Source organism: Ammospiza nelsoni, chromosome 5 (assembly GCF_027579445.1).
Source record: "Ammospiza nelsoni isolate bAmmNel1 chromosome 5, bAmmNel1.pri, whole genome shotgun sequence".
Classification (NCBI taxonomy): Eukaryota; Metazoa; Chordata; class Aves; order Passeriformes; family Passerellidae; genus Ammospiza; species Ammospiza nelsoni.
Genome location: NC_080637.1, coordinates 51500311 through 51524476, shown reverse-complemented (window position 1 = coordinate 51524476; position 24166 = coordinate 51500311). Strand labels below are relative to the sequence as shown.

The 24166-nt window shown below is 42.3% G+C and overlaps 1 protein-coding gene across 10 annotated transcripts in view; it reads right to left on the bottom strand.

The window, feature by feature from the left end:
* The window catches only part of RBFOX2 (RNA binding fox-1 homolog 2), a 170707-nt gene that overhangs the window by 33769 nt on the left and 112772 nt on the right, over positions 1-24166 (bottom strand). For all 10 annotated transcript variants that reach the window (XR_009418487.1, XR_009418489.1, XR_009418486.1 and 7 more), the window contains 2 exons: positions 16652-16798; positions 3637-3690 (listed from right to left, as the gene is read on the bottom strand). Coding sequence is in view for 5 of the 10 variants with exons in the window: in XM_059472216.1 (XP_059328199.1) it covers positions 3637-3690; positions 16652-16798 (201 nt within the window). In the remaining 5 variants the exon portion in view is untranslated. The remainder of the gene's footprint in view (positions 1-3636; positions 3691-16651; positions 16799-24166) is intronic.

Sequence of the window (24166 nt, the reverse complement as noted above, 5' to 3'; positions counted from 1 at the left end):
CTGAAACCACAAGCTCCTCTGCATTAATATGAACTCTTACCATTTTAAAAGTAACAAACAACCCCAAAACCACCAAAATCCACTCCCTATTCAGCCAAGATTTTGCTGTATCCTTACATACTCCTGGTCTCTGAATGTCAATGAGGGCACATCTTGGAATGCCACACGGTACACAGCTGGTGAGCAAAGAGCTTGGATTCCCTTCCCCTGCAGTTTTACAAATGCCACAGGGTACTCATTACACAGGCAGACTGCATTAATTCTGCAAATATGTCCACTTGTTCGATTCAGCACAATAGTGGCAAAATACCTATCTAGAGGATGCATCTCCACTAACAAAAGGAGCAGGAATCCTCTCGACTTCCTCTGGAGGTGTTTTATTCACGGTTCAGTGAAGTGCATGGTAAACTGCAACCATGGGCAGAATGCTATTTAAAGGCACTTATACCAGTCAGAACTAGAAATGTAATGGTAAACAGGATAAATGAAACAAACAGCTAGTTTCCTGGAAGCAAGCAAAAAAAGCCAAATACATCAAAGGAAGACTGACGTCATTCTATTAAACAAGAAGAAAATAAAATGTAATTCAAGGAATGTTTAAAGTTTTTATCTTGTTGTTTCTCACACGGAGTGAAACAGTAGCAGTGTGAGGCCTACCAGGGCCCATATATTCCTACTAAACTGACTGAATCTGGGAAGAAAGCGAGTTACAAAACAAGAATTCATATAACTTTGAGAGAAGAATCAGCAAAACTCATTAACTGCCTCCTATGCTGCTGTGATAGAGAAAGTCAACAAATACCATTTCTGAAAGAACCTGAGGTGAGATGGATACACCCAGCTCCCTCTTTGGTCACCAAACTCTGTAAGTACACAGAGATCCTGAAGATGCAGCCAGTTTGATAGATCTTCCCCAGGCTGTCAAAGAAAACTGCCTGGTCATCTCAGGTGGATTCAAAATGAAGAATGCTACCTGAACACCTCCTCCAGTCCCTCCTACTGACAGCGATCCCAGTAGAGTTCTCCCGCCACAGCTCGGCGGGGACAAAGCGCTGCTCAACCCCCTGGCACACTGGGTGGGGGCAAACCCAGGGCAGTTTGCAATTTACCACTGTACCTTTAAAATATTTACAAAACATATACACAAAACACTACAACCCTTAGGAACCCAGGGAGGGGAAGGGAGCATTGAGAACACAGCACAAGGCAGGCAGCAGGAGCATCTGCTTTCGGATTCCCAAGAGAGAGGAGAAGAAGAGAGAGAGGTTTCATATCATTAGATTAGAATGGAAACCACAGGGCAGGAAAATGCATTCAGATTTTTTTTCCTAAGGTGTAGGAAGAACCCAAGAGTGAGTGAGTGGCCTCCAGAAAGATCCATTTCCTTTGCTTCACCATCAGATCACCAAACTGTAGTTTTTCCATTATTATGTGAATACCAGGTGCTTCGTGCAGCTACACCCCACTCAAACACTGGGGCCTCCCATTTTCATGCTAAGCAGGAAGAATCTTGCATTCTTTTTAAAAGAGGAATTATTTTGGGTGAGAAGGATGCAAAGATACAATGAAATAACTCTTTGGCTGTTTTCTCATTCTGTTCGGATTCTGGACAACCCTCAACACAGGCTACTAGTTTTGTAACTGCTTTTTGCTGCGAGACAACAAAAAAGCAGTAGAAAACTGCATGGTTAATAAAGACTAGAAGAACATTTCTCTTTTTTTTCTTTTTTTTTTTTCCAAATATTTATTAACGGTTCAGGGTTAACATTCATCAAGGAACTCTTCAGCAATAACTTTTGTTTTAACTGAAAACCAGAAGCCTTGGGCTTTAGCAACAGCACAAGAAGGTACTTTTCATAGTCATAAATCAAGAGTTCACAGAAAAGCCTTCAATGTCAATGTTGCCTAGAAGGGAAAGGGCAGCTGTGGGCGTTTAATACACATGGCTGTATGGATGGAAGAGAGAGAGAGTGAAGTTCATGTGTGAAGAGGAAAACACTGCTCTGGAAAGCATAGGCAGTGGGATATGAAGAACATTTTGCCAGGCCAGTTATTTTTGTTCTTTCTCTTGCAATTATATGTGAACAAGGAGGGATTTGATAGAGGCCAGAGGCTATTCTCAAAACCAAACAATAATGACTAAAATCAAGAGTAATTCACAGGTAGCTTTGGCCTATAAATATCAAAAGAACAGCAGAGAGCAGAATAAATATTTACAAATTCAGCATAGCTGATTGTTTTGGTAAAGCATACAGATTTTTAACCATGCAGGGAAGTAAAACTCTAACTAAACCATATAGACATTTACTTGTTCAGACTATCTTGTTAAAAAACAAAACAAGAGAAAACCATGGTATTAAGCAGAAACAGAGGATGAGGGGAAAGGGCTAAAACTCATGTCTTTTGTATACAGATCAATGGCTTTCTGGTTTCCAGATAATACAGGACTGAAGAATTTCAGAATGCATCTTGGGCAACATGGGTGGAAATTTGCAGAAGACTCTGAACGTGAACATACCCCAGAATATATGTTGAAGCAAAGAGGCCACCATAAAAACTGTGGACCTCAAATCCAAGCAAAAGGCATAGACTCTAAACCAAAACTGCTTAGCTGAATTGCAACTTCAAAACCTTTTGTGTGCATGCACACATGTGCACACACGTGTGTGTGAGGAGGAGGGAAATTTTGTTTTAATTGAAAATGGGAATCTTAGCATTGATTAAGTCAAGCAGAGTATAGACATGCACTGTGCAAGCTTCCCCCATAGAGCTTTGGCAATGCACCTTGCTCCTGACCTGCAAAACTCTCTGCTATTCCAGTGCTGAACCTCCTGGGCAGAGAGAGAATCACAGCAATTTGTCATTGTGGTGATACTGGTTACGTGATGAGAACCAATTGCCAATTAGGACAGAGACCACTGAATCTCTCTGCAGCTGACCTGAGCAACATTTGAAATCTCATCTCCAGAGATATAAATTGCCATTAACCCTCAACAAAACTTGCCTCTTAATATATCTGTAAGAAGAAAATAGGAGTGTGAATGCAAATTCTGTGGGGGAGGTCCACATGGGGCAGGACAAGTGGAATGAGGATGCTTATATTAAAGCACCAAATATCTCAAACATGAAAGGTCAGTATCTCAGAAGTGCCAAGTAAGTCTGCAAAACAGAGTATATAAAATCCTTTCACATATGAGATATGACAGTTTTTCTACAGAAGTTTTTTAATGCAATGAAAATGGCAGGGATGGGAGTGAGTTTACCTTTTGTTTTTACAGCCTCCCATCACACAAAGCTGTTTTACCTTATTCTGCCTTCCTCACAGGGCAGCCATTGCCAATGCAATGGAAACGTGTTGGTATGAAGGCTCAGCTGACTGAGACCCTGTTTGTTCAAAAGGCTGGAGAACCTGATCCCACAGACAGGAGCATCTCTGAGCACTTGTACATGCTGCCCAGAAACAACCATGCTCAGACTCTCAAGTCAGAGGGAACAGGAGACAGTCCCTAAAATAGCTTTTCCCTTCCCCCATCACTCTAATTCCTGCTGATCTCTACAGAATATGTTCTCTAGGCAATGAACTGCCTTTTACTCTGCAATCAAAACAAGAGAAGTGGGTACAGAAACAGGACTTACCTTCGAGCCACGCTCATTAAAGATTATCTCTACATCAAGGATTTTGCCAAATTGCTGCAGAGAGACAAGGGAAAAGAAAAAAAAACATTTATTTTTGGCGGTACATTTTTCCTACCTTTTGCAAGGGCTGGCTTAGTGCAAGAAGGTAGGTGAGAATATTTCCATTTCTAGCATGCAGGCAAAGGCATAAAATTCCAGTGACATGACCCAGTTCTCCTGGGTTGAGATGCAGATCATCATGGTCACAAACTCCAGGTTTTCTCACAAAAGACTAAAGGAAGAAAAACAATCTCCAGAAGAGTTTTAGGCATTTGAGGAAGCTCATCTTTCCCCCATTAATCTAAACAATTCTTCTTTCTTCATTCTACTATTCCACCTAAGACATGGCTCTATGATTTCATCTCAGATATCCAACAACATTTCTCACATATAATCCAACATTTCAGCTTCCTCCTGAAGTGGCTATCACAAAGAGAAACTTAAAAGTGATGTTTCTCTGGAGGGAATAGTAACATAAGACTCCCAGCCTCAGGGAATTCAAATACCAAAGCTTCTTTCCTTCCCTTTGTTTTCCAAAACTCCAAGCCTTCAAAAGAATTTATGGCAGATTCAGAAACCATGAAAATGGAAAATTCCCAACAGTTTGTTTTTCAGAAAAAGATCACTCAACTTAAACCTGTGACATATAGTAGGTGGTCAACAACCTATGCAAGCTTATCACATGTAATAGAATTCTGTCCTCTGCCTCAGCCTGGAGACTCCAAGGTTCCAAAGAGCTCCCTATTTAGCACAGAAGGAAATCTACCACTTCTGTGGAACCATTTATGGATTACATCTTCCACCTTGCTAGGAACTTATTAAAATATTTTAGTGAAGCAGCCAGACTCAGAACAGTAGCCTAGAAGTGAAAGTATCACCACTTCAACAGAGGCTCACGGTGCTCTGTCCTCCAGGAGTGTCAACGCTCTACTTCCAAACTGGATGTCTGCTGTCTAGAAAGACAGGTCTAGATGTCACTTTTAGGAGTGTGTATATGGAACAGTCTTCATTTTAGAGACATACTGTACTCAGACAAATGCTAGATCAGTTTTTCCTATTCCATTATTTAGGAAAGCTTCCATCAACATGGTTTTGATTTAAGTTTGATAGCAAATGAAGGAAGGATTAACAAGAAAATAAAGAATGGCTTCACAGTTAAAAAAGATGGTGAACACAGGGTCTAGGCACTGGGACACTCTCCCCTTTGCCCAGCATTCTTAAAATAGCATTTGCCTCTTTTTATAATTTAACAGTTGCATTCAGAGTCAAATGAGTATAATACTCATTCTGTTGGTGCCCCTCTCAAAAGGCTTGTGGCCGGAGTTGAAAACCTGGAACATTTACAGCAGAGAGCCATGGTGGCTGAGGAGAGGCTCTGAATATGTTAAGCAACAAAAAGTTGCCGAGTCCCTTGAACAAGTATTCCACAACTGTCTGCAAGCAAACAAAACACTTCCAACAGTTTTAGCTATAGTTTCTGTCTGCTTGTCTTCTCCATTTTGAAAAAGGAGATCTTGGTTCACAGATGTTGTTTTTACTGTTCTATTGTTTAAGGACAATACTTGATCCTCTATTCATCCCAAGAACAATTGAATTCACAACATCCTACGTTACACAAGTTTGAATAATGCTAATGTAAACATGCATCTTCCTTGAAACCTCAACATCTCAACAACTTAGGCTTGATCCATGCGGGTTCCTTTTTTTCACTGCTTCTCTGCCAATCACAGATAAAATACGTTTTCTATTTCTATCCCACATTTGGTGTGGGCTTGTCAATAAAGGAGATTAACTGTTGATTGCTTTTTGTTGTCTTTGTTGCATACAGCTTTGGTACTGCCATGAAAGGAATCAGTCATGATTGTCATGATTGCTTTCTTGGTAGACTATCTCAGCGTCGTTACATGACTGGGGCTGAACCAATTCAGCAGCTTGTGGCTGCTGAACGGCTGTCCCTGCTCCTTTGTCCTTCCTTGTCTGGTCTCACCAGCCTTCCAGAGCTGGCCTCAGCTTTCATTCTCACCTGCAGATAAGCTGATACAGCTCAGCAACGTTGCGAAAACCCAGCCCAAGAAAATGAACATATACAAAGATTTTGACAATTTACTGAGCTGAAGTGGCTTGAAGGGTCAGTGAGCATTACAGTTCAAAGAAGTAAAAGGGAGCAGAAAGTAGCACACCCTGCCCAAGAGCAGGATCTGTCCCCTGCCAGATCAGCTCAGCTGCCTAGCCTTGCCACACACACTGAAACAGCCAGGCTCTCAATAAATGCAAATGCCAAAATTATTTTCAAAATCTTAAAAGCCATCAAAAATCACCATTTTCTACCTCATCAGAATAATCTTGAAAGAGAACAAACTGTGCAGCTCCTGGTGCACAATTAGGCCGTGCCATCCTCCCCTCTCTGCACAGCCGGCTGGGCTGGATCCTGGGGCATTGCTGCCAGCGGTGCCTGCCAGCCCTGCAGGGCTGAGCTCCCCGTGCAGGGCTCCCACCCAACAGGAGCCCTGTGCTGGGCCTTTAACTCCTCGTGCTCCCACCCAACAGGAGCCCTGTGCTGGGCCTTTAACTCCTCGTGCTCCCACCCAACAGGAGCCCTGTGCTGGGCCTTTAGCTCCTTGCGCTGGCAGAACGCCAGCGGTGACGCTGAACGCGAGAGGCCTGAGCAAACTGCACAAGAGGGGCATGGCCCTCCCTGCCCAGGAGATGGTGGAGGTACAGCGTTTCCTACATGACAGAATTAAGAGCCTGCAGTCACAGCAAACACAGGCTTGACATCTACTGCAATGGGCTACATCCACCATGCAAACTGCCCCAGTCTCTTTTCCACCTGGGACTTGTGCATGTTTGAAGAGGCAAGGGGAAGGATTTCCCCGGGAGTGGAGAGCAGAGACAATGGGGGCTGACTGGGGAGGGGTTTCCTGCTCCCCAAAATTCCCTGAAGGAAAGCAGAGCTGGGAGGCAGAAGGACATGTGCTGGGCTCTTCAAGGCCCTGCTGCAGCCATTGCCACAGCTCCTAACACGAGATCTCTTGTCCCCACTGCTGCAATGGTTACAGCAGGTCCCAGCACTAGAAGGCATTTTTTTTGGTAGCATGCCAGAATTTTCCTGAAGAATGAAAGCAGAAAAAAAAGGACTAGTTCATTTTAACAGTTTATAACTCCTTCAAAGCTGAATCTAATTTAGTGGAACATAAAAAGGCACTTTGTTCCCCGATGGTGCTTCGCCTACCAAATGTCAACAGTCTATAGCAAACAATCGAAGTTTTAAGAGCTCCTTAGTGAAAGGTCACAATTTTTGTAAGAGAAATGCTAGGCCATCTAAATACAAGGGTCAACACCAAGTGTCCTCATAATAATATTTTAAAATAATGTATATACAAGCATGTTTGTATTGCTCAAAAGACATAGGGACTGGCCAAATAAAATAAGTCCCATGCTTAAGTCATCCATGAGGACTAACTCTCTAATCTCTAACCTTGAAGACATGAACCACTGAGCTCACCGACTTGATTGGCTCACTCAGTGATTACCAAGAACTTCTACTTAGAACTCTGCACAGCCTCTGGAGGAGGTATTGCAGGGCTACCTGTCTCCAATTCTCCCCACCATGATTTAGAAAGCTTACTATGTGACCAAGAGGCCAGCACTCCTTACCACATCAGGTCATGCAAGCAGCCACCTCCATGAACTGCTCACACACATACCATGTGATGGGAAATTACACACACACATGGTATTCCAGTTATGCCACAGCAAAGGAGCTATAGAATCTTGTTTTATCTTACTGGTCTCTTCCCTGGAATGAACTTGACAAGCTTTTAGTTATTTGTGGTAAAGCAGGTAAATGAGAATCAGACCCTCTACAATGGTAGCAGGGAGTGTTGGAAGTAACAGTTTTTAAGAGGCATAAAGATACAAACAGACAGGAGTTATGACCAGAAACTAATCCTCTTGCTTGAATACAATCTACCTTATCATAGATGCAAAGGCTTTGTGCAAGAAAAGAGATGCATGCTGTGTGTTTCTTTTCACACAGATGTCAGGAAGGCAACAGATTTTTCCAGCTGAGGCCACAGCTACATTAAACATAATAAATTTGAGAGATCTGGCACTAGAGAGCTTTTGTCTTCCAAGGCACTGACAATTTGGTAGGGCCCCTCCTATGTGCTCTGTTCCAGCTGGCCCTGACTCCTGTGCCTGTCTAGGGCTTTCAAAATCAGCTCCAAAATGTGCCAGACAAATAACTTAATCCTGAAGATGCAAACAACAGGGACTACAAGGCAAATTCTCTAGAAATCACGGAACAACAAAAGATAATGAGAGACATCATGTGACAGCCTTATCCCTACAAGAGAACACTAAATGTCCAAGCAGTTTCACCAGCCCTACAAAATTCACTAAGACATGAGTCCAGTGAGCTATCTGAACTTCATTTCAGTCCATTCTTAAAGATGGTCAACATTCAAAATAGCCAAGAAATCGACATCTTGTGCAGGAAACCATGATGAACATGAGCAAGAGCATTTTATAAGCAAGACAGATCCATGCTACAGAGAGAGTCCGCTCCCTAGGTCCCAGCTCCATGGGATAGATATAATTTCAGCTGAGCACAACTGGCTCCATCATACTGTGTATTAGTCAGTGCTTAGTTATGGCAGCATGGTCTGCCAGAGGTACACTGTCAGCACACCAACTTCCTCACCCAGAGTTGAGTCACATCTCTTGAAGCAATGGGGCCAACCCATGTCAGCCAAGCTACACCACTATGCTTTGCTGACAGGAAGATGGAAGCATCAAGGATTTATAAACCAAAGCACCACCGCATTTTACCAAGAGAACAGATAATGAACAAGCACCAAGCAGCCCTTAGTAGGGTTGAGCTGTTGCCCAAAAAAATACACATTTCTGAGAAACCAGACTTTACAGGAAGCCAGACAGAGTGCAGATTTCTAACAGGATTTACAGACTACAGCCATCACAGGAAAAAAAAACCAAAACAAAACACAATGATGAACACAGGGTCTCAGTCATTTCTTGTTCTCTAAATCCCAAATAAAAGATTTTCACACAAAACAGTGAGATGGGGCTGAACATTATTGCATGCCACCACCCAGAGAGAGGTCTTAACACAAGTCTAGCTTCCAGGTCTACTCTTCCAGCTCCTTGTCCTGCTTTGTGCCATTCCCTAGAGGTGTGACTGCAGTGTAACCTGGTACTGATGCTGTAGAAAAGGGTACTTGGACCCACGCCCACAAAAGCAGCATACATTCCAAAATCAATTTGAGAGTACTTAGCACGTAGACTGAATCCATATGAAGCTGGGTCAATAAAAGACAACTCCATGTAATTTTACCCAGGCCTTTTATCCAATTAAATTCAACTACTGCATAACACTGTTTACTGAATGACATTCAGCACAGCCTTGCTGCAGACCCACCTAGCAACACTTAAGAAAATCTAAAAAAATCTTAGATAAATGTATGATCCAGCTATCACTGCCTTCCAGCAGAGGGTCAGTACAGAAGTTGATAGCAGAGAGCTTTCTCAGAGTAAGAAAGACAATACAAGACCTATTGGCAGCTGCAGGGGCACAAGCACCCCTGCACAGCATGGCCATGCAGAAAAAGCACAATGTTCAAGCAGCACTGAGCACACAAGTCCTTTCTGAAAGGTGGTTTCAGAAAACACCCAGGTGAAACACATCAATATAATCAGCAGCACCTCTTATAACTCTAACCAGCACCAGCAAGAACAAAGCCACACCCAGTGACAGGTGCTCACTGTCATCACAGGGAGAGCTTGAAAACAAGAAAAGCCACAGAGAGATCACTTTATAACAGAATATTTGCTCTCCAATAATGGCACATGGGACCTGTTACATGCAATTGGTGGCCAGTAGTACTGGGAGATGAAAAATCTAAAATACATCTTGATATCCAGAAGACAGAATCTCCTCCTTGGAGTGTCCAATGCACTCAGGAAGCAGAGTCCCCTTAAGCAAGTGTGCCATTGCTATACTTTGGGCCCAGTGCATCAACACCTGCAGGTCAGAGCTTCTTGCTCTACCATATTATTACCCATAGACCTTAACACTTAAACAAGTACTTCTTCCATTGCCAATACCTGTGCATCACTAATTACTTCTGTATTTCAATGTATTTACTAGCAAATACTGACTTCTATCAAGTTCTTGCTGACAAAGAGCTGTAGTCTAATTTGTTATTGCTTTAGCCTCAAACTATAGGCTTATGGAGGTGTTTTGCTCTCTTGACACCAGAATGAAGTTGGATGAGAAATTATATCCACCAGGATATTTTAGGAAGTGCAAAGTGACAAAATGTTTCCTCAGAGGCCAACATTTGAGGGCTGCAAGAGCTTCCAAAAGTATCTGAGCTTGCAGAACTCTGTAGCTTGGGTCATACAAAGTAGTAGTCTACCACAAAGATACATCATAAAGAACCTTGCAGTAGCAATATGAATTATGCTTAGAGAAGAAAAAGGATAACGTCACCTGCCTGAATGTCATCCTTTTACAATGTAAAAAAACAGTGGCTACCATTCTGTCACCTGTAATAAGTGACATTATTAATAACTTCACTAACTGAAATTAATTAAATGGGACATAATAGTCACCTTTACAGAAAACATCTATGGGTTATTACTGCTGTAGCTGATAACACACAAAACCTCTTCATCAACTGGGTTGATTATGCTCCCCAGCTAACAGTCCAGAAGTAGTAGCTATGGATTGAGCAAGTTTTAGTATAAGCAGGGTCTCCATTTGAAGCCAGAGTCTGCAAAAATTCACAGCTTGTACTGTGCTAACCCACCTTAATCTGCAACCCTCATCAACATAGCCCTTTTTTTAATCTTACCCTTAACTGAAGAGCATTTGACCACAGTAAATTCTGAGAAACATCAATTCTGACTCCTTGTACTGCTGCCCTCACAACAGGTAAGAAAGATTTTGTGCAATGTTCATCTATATGAACTACCAAAACAATCCACTTGCTTGTTGTCGTGGAGACAATTCAAGATTCAGTTTGAGAACAGAAGGATCTTCCTCTTGAAGGCTGTTCAACCCTGCCTCTATCTTCACAAGGAGACTCTGAAGTCCATCCAGCTCAAAAGTCCAGAAATGGCCAGACTATCCCAGCCAATTTTACACTGGGAGGACAACAGCTTCTTGAAGCATGAAAGGAAAGGGCTGAAGCTACAAACCATGAGGTGCAAGCACAGACACTATCAGAGCACAAAGCTGAAAGGACTAGAAATATGTTGAGGGGAAATATCAACTTTCTTCTGCATACACGGTCCAGAACGGAAGGGAACATCCTACCACCAGTGTAGGAGAACATGACTACCATCATGTCAGGGGCCTTGCACACATTAGCCAAAGAATGTCCCTCAGAAAATGGATAGTAAGATTCTGAAAAAAGAGTTGCTAATTTGTTTTTAACACTGATGGCAACTCTTCTTCTCCCTGGTAAGCTGTTCCATTGTTCAAATAAACCTCAATGACTATGATTTTTTTTTTCATATTTCAAGGGGAATTGTGTTAAATCTCAGCTTCCAACTGGAAAATCTTATGACCCTAAACAAGACCTAAACCCCTTGTCAGCAGGTATTACCCATATTTAAGCATTTGTATAGAAATGACTTACCATTTCCTAACATCTCTTTTTAATAAGCTGAGTAAATAATGTACCTAATACCTTAGTAAGTTAAAAAAAAAAATCATTCACCTTCCAAGTCCTAGTTTATTTCTTTTGGTCTTAAACTGATCTCAGAACTGAATAAAATTATGGAGTCACAGTCTTTTCAATTTGGAACATGAGCAAGATCACATCCCTCCTTCAACCTGATAAGCCCTTTGAATTATTGAAGCAACTATCTTCAACAATCACTAGTACTCTCCCAAATCAGTGTTTTCCAAAGAAAGCTTTTCATCTTAGGAGCACGGTCCAGTTCCCACATACTCAGTACTCTGCAATGAGCTGCATCAAACACGTTTTTGTTGGATTTATCATCAGTCAACCAGGCATATCTACTCATTCTCTAACAGTAACCTTATCTGTCTCTTTCCTCCTCCTCAAATAGTTTTCTAACTGCAAACCTTACTGGCAAGGTTTTAATAGTACCATCTCCATGGGCTGATACAGATACTAAACAAGACAGCGATGGAAACAGATCCCTGGGGAAATTGACAATAGAAACAGTCTTGATCACAGCTATCTCTCAAGTAACTACTACTTTTTATTATCTATCATTAGAGGGTTTTAATCCCTCTAATGTGTGTTGTGCTTGAGATAAGTACTATTTTTCTTAAAATTTGGTCACTTGGAGAAATTCAATTGGTTGAGCAATGTTTCACTCTATCAGTATTGCTTTGTACAATCTTGTCAAAATAGACAAGACAGCATTTGTCTACAAAGATGTATATTACAAAGTTCTGCTAAATAGATACCCACATGTTTTTTTCAGATTCTAATAGGCTTCTCTAAAATGTTCCAAAATTATTTTTATCTTGGATCAACATACAGATAAATAGTTCTCAGCTCTTTGGGTCATCCCTTTCAGGTTTTTTACAATAGTGAATCTTGGTGGGCGAGCTCCACCCTTCTGCAACTCCCCTAGCTTACAAGAATTGCCTTAAAAAATTAGTATTGATGAATAATGAACTCCTTGCTTTGGCTATTATTGTTGGACATACCTTATCTAGATCTGCTGTTTTTTAAATATTAGTGAGTACTGTCTCATCCTTCTCTGTTATTAATTATGTAGAAAACCAGATGAGGTAAAAATAACCCCTCTTAAATTCTAAACACAATCAGTTGGGGGTTGTTTTTGCCTTGTTTCATGTTTTGTTTTGCTGTTGTTTGTGGGGTTTTTCCCCAAAAACACACAACTACCTCCAGATTTTATACTGTACCCGTATACAGACCTTTTATCTTTGCATATAAAAACCTGATGGGTTCTCTAAACTTAGGTCACTGGTATCTCCATGACTAGCACATTTCATTTCTCACCTACTTCTTTGCTGAAGTTTGCACCTATATTCACTGCTATTTACTTCCTCCTCCTTGCCTAAAGTGCAGAATGTTTTGAGTTTTATTACCACAGTTTCCCCAACTGTGGAGTCATGCCTTCCTGGCCATCAGTATGATGCTGCTGAATACTTTATGGCTTCCATTAATACTTCCCTTTTAAAGGTACCTTCCTGGGCAGTTATCCTGCCAATTGTTTAAACTCCAAGAAACAGACTATTCTAAAGCTCCTTACAGTGCTGCCTGATGCCATATTCTGTTTGCACAAAGCAAATACAGACAAATAACAATCACCGGTACCTAGGCAACAGTGGGACTTCAGGTCAGCTATTAACTCTTCTTTATCTGCAAAAACAAGGTCAACTATTGATTTATTCCACAGTGGGGGCAGAACTGTGTGCATTAAAAAACTACCAATTCCTTCTAGAAGCTTTCTGGAAGTCTTTTCATTGGCCTCATGAAATGTAAAGTAAATATTACCTGTTTTAAGCAGACCATATTATTTGCCTCCCTGTAAGATGCATATATATATATAAAGGAAATACTCGGTCTTTTCCTGAGGATATCTCAAGGACCTGTTAGAAACACATTATGGCTGAGAGACCGTCGGAACCCAAATAATTTGAATTTGTTAAGAAATCCTTACGAGTGCAGCTCTGCCAAATGGTGCAGGTTTAGAAAGCATTATGTAATATGCATTTAATCACACATGGGACAACATGTTTCAAGTCCACCTCTACTCAAGTCTGGACAAAAGCATTAGATATTTTCTGTGCCCCAGGACTGGGCTGACCTCTTGCATGCTGTTCCATCCTTGAGGGGACTTCTTTACTCCCTCCCTACCATCACATTTATTTCTTCCTCCATGGCTTTACTGTCTACCCAATTTCTCTCTTTGTACAGTAGCTTGGGAAAATCACTCCAGGCAAGGATTTTGAGTCTCTCAGATATGACGTTGAGGAGATGTGACCTGACACACAGAAGGGAGAGGGAGAAGATGGGGGTTTCAGGCTAGTCACAGCTGAAGACTCAGACAACCATGAGTCCCCTTTAGGAGTAAGGGTAGGTTTCAGTGAGTCACCCAAAGGAAAGCATCCTGATCCTGAAAAACAAATAGGAGCAAGCAGGATTCAGAGAGCATGCTCTCTTGCTCGAGGCTATGAGCATGCTGAGAGAGGCAGCACTGAAAGAAAAAGGAAGATGTGCAAGAATCATTCATTATTTCCTTGGCAAAGTAGCAAAGTTCTCTACTACAGAAAAATGGCACTTGGGGTATCATGTGTCCCAGAAGATGAACACTCTGCTGGCAGGCATAACTCTCAGCAACCACAGGGCCAGGTGAACTACCAAAAGGTTTTACAAGGAATATATCATTTACCCAGTTAAAATCACATCAATGTGCTGGAACTTGAGACCATATTTATAGAAAAAATAAACACCAGAGGAACACCAGAAACCAATTAATATAGCATTATTCCCCATCCCTCCTATGCACAAAAAGGACACCATGTAGGCCCAAAAAAGGAGAAGAAATCTTAAAGCAAGCAGTTAGAGTGCATTTTCTACAAGTCACTCCTTAGGACAGCAGTTAATTTAAACTGCCTAGGTGTCTCAACCTGCAAAGCATAGGCAAGAGCCACCAAGTAAGGGATGTCCTTGTAATTCCATCTCACCCGTGTCTCCCACACCAGGAGCACATGGCAGAAAAGCATCAAGGTGAACAAGTGTGAAAAGGGCTAGCTGTCAATTAAGCACCAGTCCCAGGAGAAGGGACAGCAATGGGGAACACTTTATGTAAGCGACGCAGCTCCCAGGAGAGGGGAGCAGCCGTGGCACAGAGCAGGATGTGATAAATACAGACTGGAGCAGGTCGTCCAAGAACTGGATGTGATTTCAGCAAGCATTTGTCCAAACAGGACAGAACTGCCTGCTGCACAGCCCTGCAACAGCAAGAAGCAGGCTGGAAAAACCACAAAGCAGAGCAGAAGATTCAGCAATCACAGATTGCCAGATGAGTTTAATTCTGAAAACATTCCCACAGGCATCAAGAGTATAACAATAACCTAAGGTATGAACAAGATGGAGGCAAACCCAGGCCTCTTGCAACAGAATCACAGATCCATGGCTTTGGCTGGGAATTGACTCCAGAGGTCATTTGGTGCATCCCCTGCTCACAGCAGGTACAATGAGATCTTTTTGGCCAGGTTGTGTCCAGTCAAGTCGGATACCATCAAGGATGGAGGGTCCACAACCCATCTGGGCAACATGTTCCACTATTTTAGCATCCTCACAAAAAACCTAACATTTTCCCGGTATCTAATTGATAAATCAAAGGCAGAGAGGCCCTGGAAAGAGACCTAGACAAATTAGAGGGTTGGGCAATCACCAACCATATGAAATTTAACAAGGACAAGTGCCAGATTCTGCACCTGGCATGGGGCAACCTTGGATGTCCTGACAGATTGGAGAATGAGATGCTGGAGAACAGTGCTGCAGAAAAGGACTGGGGAGCCTGGTTGATGGAAAGTTGAGTATGATGAAAGGCCTGAAAATTCACTCTTGTTGAGTACATTAACACTTCCCTCAGCCCATTTCTTCAGCCTGGCCAGGTCCCTCTGAATAGTAGCCTTGCCTTTCTGCATTTTGACCACTGTTTTGTTCCTTTTGTACTGTCGAAGCTACAGACAGATGAGCCAAATTCTTCTCTCATTTACAGCATTGAAGTCCATGAATTAGACACATTTACAATACTGCAACACTACTCTGCATGTGAGCGTGTGCCTTTGTGCATGCATACACACCCATACCTGAGATGCTCAGGAGATGCAACAACTGAAACAGAAATACTGCAGAATTTGGAGAAGCAGCTGCTATAAGTGAGGACCAAGATATACACTCTAAGCCTAAAGTGACAAGAGCTTTGGGTTTTCCTGACTTCCATTCACTGGACTGCACCTTAAAAAGGCAGCAGCTGTTAACTTCATAAATAATAATAAATATTTCTGAAGACTTTAAAACACGCCATCAACCCAGGATCATATTATATCAACAAGTCAAATACTCCCTGATGATGATATGACATATAGATGACTTCACCTGAAGGTTAGGTCATGAGACATCTAGCTCATTTATCCATGTTCACATGGACAGAGTCACCACATGTACTCACATAAACAAATTCTTCCTCAAAGAGGTTATAAATCAAGAATCATGAATAGCATCCAAGGATTAGGGAAGACAAACTATGTGGTCAAAAGCAATGGAAGGTATATCATACACAATATAAAATACCATCTGACTTGCACTAGCTTTTCCACATGCAATCACTGCTTGGCAAATTGTTGGCAGCCATCTTTCATCACAGAAATAGATCATGAGGAAAGAAATACTTCAACATGCTTCTAATGCAACTGAAAAACAGTGCTTTGCAAGTCAGTGTTTAATCCTGGCCTTTACTCAGAAATAAGGTAAGGTTTCATTTTGTGTTGGTTTTTTTTCCCAAACCAATTGTTAGATTACACTGAACATTGCTGCTCAGAGAAGCTGTGGGTTGCCCCAAGCAGTGGTGTATGCCCCATCCCTGGAGGTGCTCATAGCCAGGCTGGATTGAGCTTTAAACACACCTAGTGAAAGATGTACCAGTCCATGGCAGGGGTGTTTGAACTGAATGATCTTTCAGGTCCCTTTCAACCCAAACCATTTTATGATTCTATGAACACCTTAATAGGAAGACCATTGTTATAGTTTTCATGTGTATTAACCAGCTAAGTTAAACACTACCAATTGTTCTACTCCTGCAAATATATTACAGCGTGCTGACTAAACTGAGGGGGAAGGGCTTTTCATTCACACAAATACACAGCACCAGGTGTCCCACCTGTGGAGGAGGAGAATCTGCCATGCCTGAAGAGGTGCTCATAACTTACCCCAAACATCTGCCGAAGGTCAGGATCTCGAAAGCGGAAGGGAATGTTAGACACATGAAGTCGTTTTGGAGTGGATTTGCTCTCAGTATTCTCACTGCTCTGTGTCTGTGATTGCTGTCCATCTGTCTGTGCCCCTCCTTCTGTCTGCTGAAATCAGAAAAGACAAAAGTGTGAGCATGAGCAGAAATCACACAATTTCCTTTCACGCGTCTCGTCTGCCCGTTCTTAGGTATCAGCACTGCACTTGCAATGGAGCCATCTAGCGCCTGGCAATTATTTTGATAAACCCAGTAGCACTTAACAATCGATCTGTTGTTCTTCCCCTCCCTTTCCATGAGTAAACACTAACGAGATCTCAGCCTCCCTCCCCTCCTATCACCTTCCAGCTTAGTAGATTTGTCTTTGGTTTTCTTAAATTGCTTCTCTCTTTTAGCCCATTCTTCCTCACTTCAGCTGCTACCATATGAAAGCTCTAATGAAGAGACAGATCTCTCATATCCTGGAGCTGGGAGGTAGCACCGCCACTCTAATCTCATGTGGCAGGATGTTCATGCAATCATCAAAATCCCACAGCTGAAGTGGCAGCTCTTCACTGGGCCAATACCAGAAGTGCATCCCGAGGCAAAACGGCATCTGCTCTGTCAAGCTCCCTTCAGAGAAACATTACCCTAAAAGAAGGTCTATAATTAAATGGTAAAATCCATATAGGAACAGCTTACGGATGTCTCTGATTAACTTTTTGCATACATTTAAGTGAGCCCAGGAACAGGAAACAGTCATCACCACTGCAAGATTTAGAAAAAGTCCAAGTCCTGCTTTTTGCTACCAATTCCACAGCTAAGAAAGGCAATTTGTTCCACTGCTCTCAAGTGCTGACTGGCATGGCAAAGAGAGGTCAAGGGGTACACCAGGGGTATTTGTTCACAGAAAAAGTACAAGAAGCAGGCAGAGGGAAAAGGGAGATCTGTGTGCCAGACGAGAGTCCTAATGCCTGCACAGAGATTACTGGCAGGAGAAAAGTAGGGAACAGAACCTCAGCTGCTTGTGTGAGCTTAGACTGAAAAGAGCTAAAATTTGAGCACAGCACCAAATATAAAGGCAAGGCCCCTTTGCAATATAGCTTGATGAGAAAATAGCATTTTTCACACTTTAGTCAGAAAGATGACCTCAAAACCTCAGAGCCACAGAACAAAGCAGACTACAATTTAGTCGGTTTTATTACTCTTGTCCCTTTCCAACTGCATTCACTGACAGGCCAAGGTATTCAAAGAGCACCCACCCACTCACTCTGTCTCCTGCTGCTTGCCTCAGACTCCCAGGAGTTAAGCTTTGACTACCCGTGTCATGCACTTTAAAGTGTCATTTCAACTCTTTAGATGCCAACCTGACTTCCCCCTTAACCCATCAAGTAAAAAGAAGTCCTACAATAAGGCAAGGACTGTAATTGCTAAGAGTCAGTCTTTTTAAGGCACTTCCAAGAAAACATGTAGGCCTTAAAGATGTAAGGGCTGAGGTTTTTGCTGGTTTGGGTCCTTCTTTCCACCTGTTTTAAATATGCAATTTGTGTACCAAACATGAAAGAAACCTGAGGGGAGTTGCCCACACCAATTCTCCAACCACTGACTGGACTTGCTAGGTTGCTCTGCACATAATTCAGTATACAACACTTCACAAACATTTGGAAACATGTCTTCACAGACAAACTCAATTGGCAACTAAGAAAATATCTTCTGCCTAGAAATACCACTTAAAGATATGACCTTGAACTCGCATATTGATTACAAAGCAAGCGTATATACAAAGACAAGAGCAAGCAAACAGTGAGTACTGGGGTCTTGCCATGCTGAGCAGAGCAGTGGCAACTTTCCATTTCATTTCAGTAGAGCTGTGCATGCAGCACAAAACATGTTTGATCTGGTTAGCATAAATTATCTCTGATAGGAAGAATGACAACACTGCCCTGACAAATATGTCTACTTCCAATAGCTGTGCAAGTCTCAGGAGAAGCCTTGTAGAATGAAGCATTTTTATTTGTCTAAGACTCAATTACCCCCCAAACATCAAATTTTGGAGAAACATTTTAGAAACTTCCTTTTGATCTTATCCAAAAGCTGTCCCCTGTATGTTTGACCTCTTCTCCTTCCCTCACCTCTATGACAAAAACGCTCTCCAAACTCATAGAGAGTACACCCTAGGGGAGGAATCAATGAAGCTGGCTTGCAATTAAATCACACCAAGCTACTTAGTGGTTTTATTTTTATGCCTCCATCAGAGTCCTCTGCTCCTCAGGGCAAATTTGTCCAAGAAGGACAAAACACAGGAGTGGCTTATCTATCACTACTGCATACAACACCTGCAAGTAAGTACTCCAAAGTAACTCCCAAAAATCACCAATACTCCTGCTAAAAGGGACAGCTACATTAAAATATAGGTTGCACAGGAGTGGATCTGGTGTTTCCAGAGGGGAGGAAGCCAGAATGTTGTTTGCACTCCTCTCCCATCCATTTTCTCCCAGGCAGAGGGCAGAACTCCTTTACCAAGGGTGCAATGTATCATGTACAGTGGCCTGCTCAAAAGCACTCACAGCTGTTCCTGCATATGGCAGAGAGCTGCTGCCACACAGGAGTCATTCTGCAGCACGTGAGACGTGCACAGTGAGACACATGCTGCAAAAAGAAGAAATGATAGAAGGAAAAAGGGATCTTGGTCCACTCTTATATTTTTAACTCCACTGAGAGACTCCAAATGCTTTTCATGCTTTCGCATAGCCTAATTTTTCAGTAGTAGTATAAAATTAAATATCTTCTTCTCTGTGCTGTAGCTCCCTCATCTCTATCATTCATGGCCCTAAGGTAAGATTTGAACTTTCCACCACCGTAACATTAGTTCAGTACATTTGTCCACTGCCACACATTCAACTACAACGTAAATGAAAAAACCAGTCTCTTCAGATCTCTTTTTTTTTTTTTTCCTTTTACAGTTATTCCTTGGCTTAATTTATTAGGAAGAAGATGAAAGGAGGGGCCTGGAGCCTGTTCTCAGGCACCACACAACAGAGCCTGGCAGCTGTGCTACCCTGACCAAACCAGATGATGAAAGCCCTCATTTCACCAAGTGCTCACTCCCCACCTTGACTCCTTCCCCACAGGTGTTCAAGCTCCTGGCCTCGTGTCAGCACTTCCCAGTGAAGAAAGAGACCTCTCCCTTCTCTAGAGAGCCAGCCCAGAAGGGCACTAATACACATTCCCTAGGTCCCAATGCCTCTCATCAGGGAATGCAAACACACTGCAGCAAAGGTCTCACACTCAGGAACAGTACCGGACTCACTGCACCTCCTCAGCACAGCCTGTGTACCATGCACTGATGCAGGTGATAATGCCATTCACGCCTGCACAGGAACGCTCTGAGCTCTGCTCAAGGTCACTGAGAAGCACATCAGAGCTCAGGACAGCAAAGCATGTGCTTCACTTTTAACTCCTTGCTGCCTGTGCCCCTAGGTCAGCTTTTTCCTTACACCTGCCAGCAGCAAGGAAACCCTAAGCAAGAAGAGGTAGCTGCAAAGAAAAGCACAGATTACACTCGTGCACATAGCCATGTAAAAGGGAAGGAGGACACCTGGAAACATGAGAGCGTTCCAAGCAGCTCTACAACCACGTTCCCACCTCTCAACTGGTCTCTACCCTAATGCAAGTGAACAAGCAATTGCTGAGGATTTCCCCTCAGCAGCAGGGAGGCAGGGGCTCCAGCACCACCTGAGCTCCAAGCAGATCTCATCTGTGTGGCTAGACAGAGGGATGCCTCCCCGGCGAGGCAGACATGGTGCAACACACCAACACAGAGATTATTAATACCCAGCACATTCTGTTTCCATCTCCCACTTGCTTCTAGAACTGGAACCGCTTCAGATCCAAGTTCCAGACAAACAAAAACCAACCCCCCATTCTCTCCCCCAGGAAGCAGGCGGTCCAAAACGTTGTGAATCATACTGAGGAGGTTAAGAGCCATAAATCATTGCAAAGAAAATATTTACAAAATACAAACTGTAACTAATAACTATATTTAAAAGGGGATTTGGGTGGCTTACAAAATCTAGGAGACAGACTGTGCTCACTCCATTGCTCCTCAATCACTCTTGGATCCAAAAAAAGCCAAAACCAAACACCCAACCTTGTTTGGATCAAGAGCTTGAAGAACTGTGGAGACAAGGACCAAAAGCAACGACTGGGAGAAGGCAATCTTCCCACAATGAAGCAGAGCACAGATAATGTGGAAAAATCTCTACGACTTCTAGTAAAGAACCTGTGTCAAAAAAAACAGTCACTCATAAATGAACAGATACCCACTGAGGAGGTTTCATGGAAAAACAAGAGAAGAATAAGGCTCTAGACACAGAACCCATCTCCTGCCCCACCGCACTCTGCTAACGTAGGTTTGAGGTCCCACACATCCAATAGCAAATGCCATGGGAACTTTAGCTGCTTAAACACTTGTTCAGCAGACAGAAGACCTTAAGGCTAATTATCACTTTTCAATAGCAGTAAATACAATTTTACATTTATATCCATGTACTTGGTTTTCAGAGATGCCAGCAGTCCTATATTAAAAAAATTGGGCACTACTTACTGGCACAATTAACTACCATCCAAAATATTCTGTATGCTAAAAAAACAGAACCAAAAATTCTAAGAACATACCAATCAACTTCTATAAGGCTTTTTACTATTTTCCACACAGGTGCATTTGTGGTGTATTTTTTCTGATATATATTTTTTGTTAGTTATCTATTTTCAGACATTATGAAGCTTAAGTAACTTTATTCACTTTCCTCATTACAGACATACCTCACAGAACACAAACCTAACACAGGAAAGCACATAGGGAGCTTTGCTGTGCTGCACTATACCTCCGACGTGTCCAGTAACATTTTCAACTCAAAGATGGCTATTTCTAACCAGAAATTCTTTAGTGCTTTTTCTTTTCCCTCTTAATCAAGTGGTGAAATGGAGCCCCCTGAAAGGCCTGCTCTGCTGGTCAAATTGTCAAATCTTTTGTGAGCAGTTCCAGCCCATTCCTCGCAAAACAGGGATGCCCTGACAAGGTGAAAGAGAGAGCAAAATTTCCCAAGCTAGTGGTCACCACTCCATCAACAGTGGCAGAAGAACTGTCACACAGTGACAGACTTAAGATCCATCCATCCATCCATCCATCCCATTATCTTGTTTCTAACAGCAGCCAAATGTTTGGCATCTGTGGAAGGACACCAGAACAGGGCAAATGCTCCCTGACTTTCCTCCAGCAAACTAAGCCAGCTGATGTCTCAACTTGCAAAGCATCCCATGCACAAGAGCTGCAATGCTAATTTCTTCATTATATGGAAAAAATAAGTAGTAAACCCTGCTCTTTTTTCCATACATGGCAGCCAGTTATTTCGCACTTGCATCCTAGTAAGTGAAAATGGGAAAGCTCCATATTTTAGTTGCCTTACCAAACAATCTTCTATGTACTTGTCATATACCTTCAGTCCTGACAGCTCCTTCTGTAAGTGAGGATTTCATTTCTTCGCATAAAAAGCCTGCTACATCCCTTTCATCATTGCTTTTATCCTTCCCAGTACTTCTGCTAGATCTGCTAAAACCTTCGAGAGATAAGCAGAATTACCACAGCTATATACTCTAACGTAATGATATTTGTTGATTTATTTCCTATTTCTCATTTTTAAATGTGCCTCACTAGACACAAGTCTGCAAGTGCTGACAATCTGCCTCATATTCAAAGCAAACTCTTGATGTTAAATGTCAGGGTTTGCAACCTCAAGACAGCAATTTCTAAGCTGAGTTGGCCAAACAACCAGCAGCAAACTACTTATTTGAAGCTAGTTCTTCCTCATGTCTACCTGCTTAGCAGTATCAGAAAATAACTAATGATATTCATTAAACACATTCTTCACCTGAAATACATCACATGAGCAATTGTTTTGATTATTAAAGGGATGAAAAGTAATTACAGAGAAAAATTCTGCAAATTCAGTCTAGGCAAGAAATACCCAAGGGGAAGTCATCATTATAACATTGTCCATGTGTTGCAAAAGTCAGTTGAGGAATCCTTGGTGGGTTGGCTCTCTTCTTTCTAAGCCCTTGCTAGATGTACAATGCACAGCCAGATGACCTAACACCTTCCCTATCTTGCTTCTGAACATGGCACATATGGGCCCCCACCATGAAGGTGTCTTCTTTGAGAATATGGAAGTCAATACCCCTTTATGGCATAGCAGATGATTTAAGTACATTTCAGTAGAGCACATCAAGAAGCAGAGACACGGTGCTCTGTAATTAAATAATACTTTATACTGGTTCATGACAACGTAACACCGAGGCGACAGCACCTGCCATTTTCATGTGAAGTAATTTACATAAACTTATTCCTCTACTTCTATACCTCCAGCTGCATTCCATAATTTATACAGACATACAAATTCTTCCCTCTGACATTAACAAGAGAAACAAGTTGAATAATCAGCTTGCAGTAGTAAGTGCATTGCATTTACTATCAAGCAAGCCTTTTTAGTTCAGCAGATGATTAATCTTCCCTCTGCGGGTAGAGTACCAGGAGATGCAGAGAGCTGACAATTGCTCTCGGCTTCTGGCCATGCTCTCCACACGCTTACCTTGCAACAACAGCATTTGCTGGATCACTCCAAGAGCTGCTCTAATTCATTAATCCAGCAAAAGAATTGGACAGCTTTCTGCCAGGTCAGTGAATTAAAGTGGCTCACGTAAGGAATGCCAGAGACAGTAAATAGGAGTGGGAGTTTTTGCTTGGAGCCAGATCTCTCCTTTCTGACAGCAGTGAATCTCTTAGATCAGCTCAGCTGCCAGAGGTACTGCAGCCTAATTAGCATCTCCCCTTGCAGCTAACTGTGCTGGGTGTTTCCATTAGGGATAAGAGCACTAAGGTAAACCAAGAAGGGGGAAGGGGGAAGAAACCAGGCAGCCCAGCACAAGAAGTGAAATGCTGAGCGTCAACTGTTTAAGCGAAGGGCTGCCACAGGCAGACCAAGTAGGCCAAATAAGGTCCTGTACCTCAGCCTATTTTTAATCCAGGTCTTTCAGCTGTGCTTTGGGACAGTATCAAGAGAAAGGACAGATGCTTGGACATGAAGACCGAGAGGTCTTCCTGCCACATGCCAGGCAAGAAACAAAGCCCCACAGATGAGACTTGGTCCTAAAATAGAGATCCCAAAATATGAAGCTGTTTGTATTACACCAACTACTGTGCCAACTTCTTTTCTATGCCCCAATCCTGAGACTCCGAATGCTTTCTACTACATTCAAACCTCCGTAACCAAGCTCATCTCAGCTCATGATACCAACCAGTCATTCCCCTTTGTTCAGGGTTTTAGTCTGTGTAGAAAGGCATGGACTTCAACTCTCAAAGTTTATTTTACATAAGTTCACTGCTGATCTTTGACCTCAGGCTCCCAGACCACTGTATTTTCACTGAGACACTACCACTAAT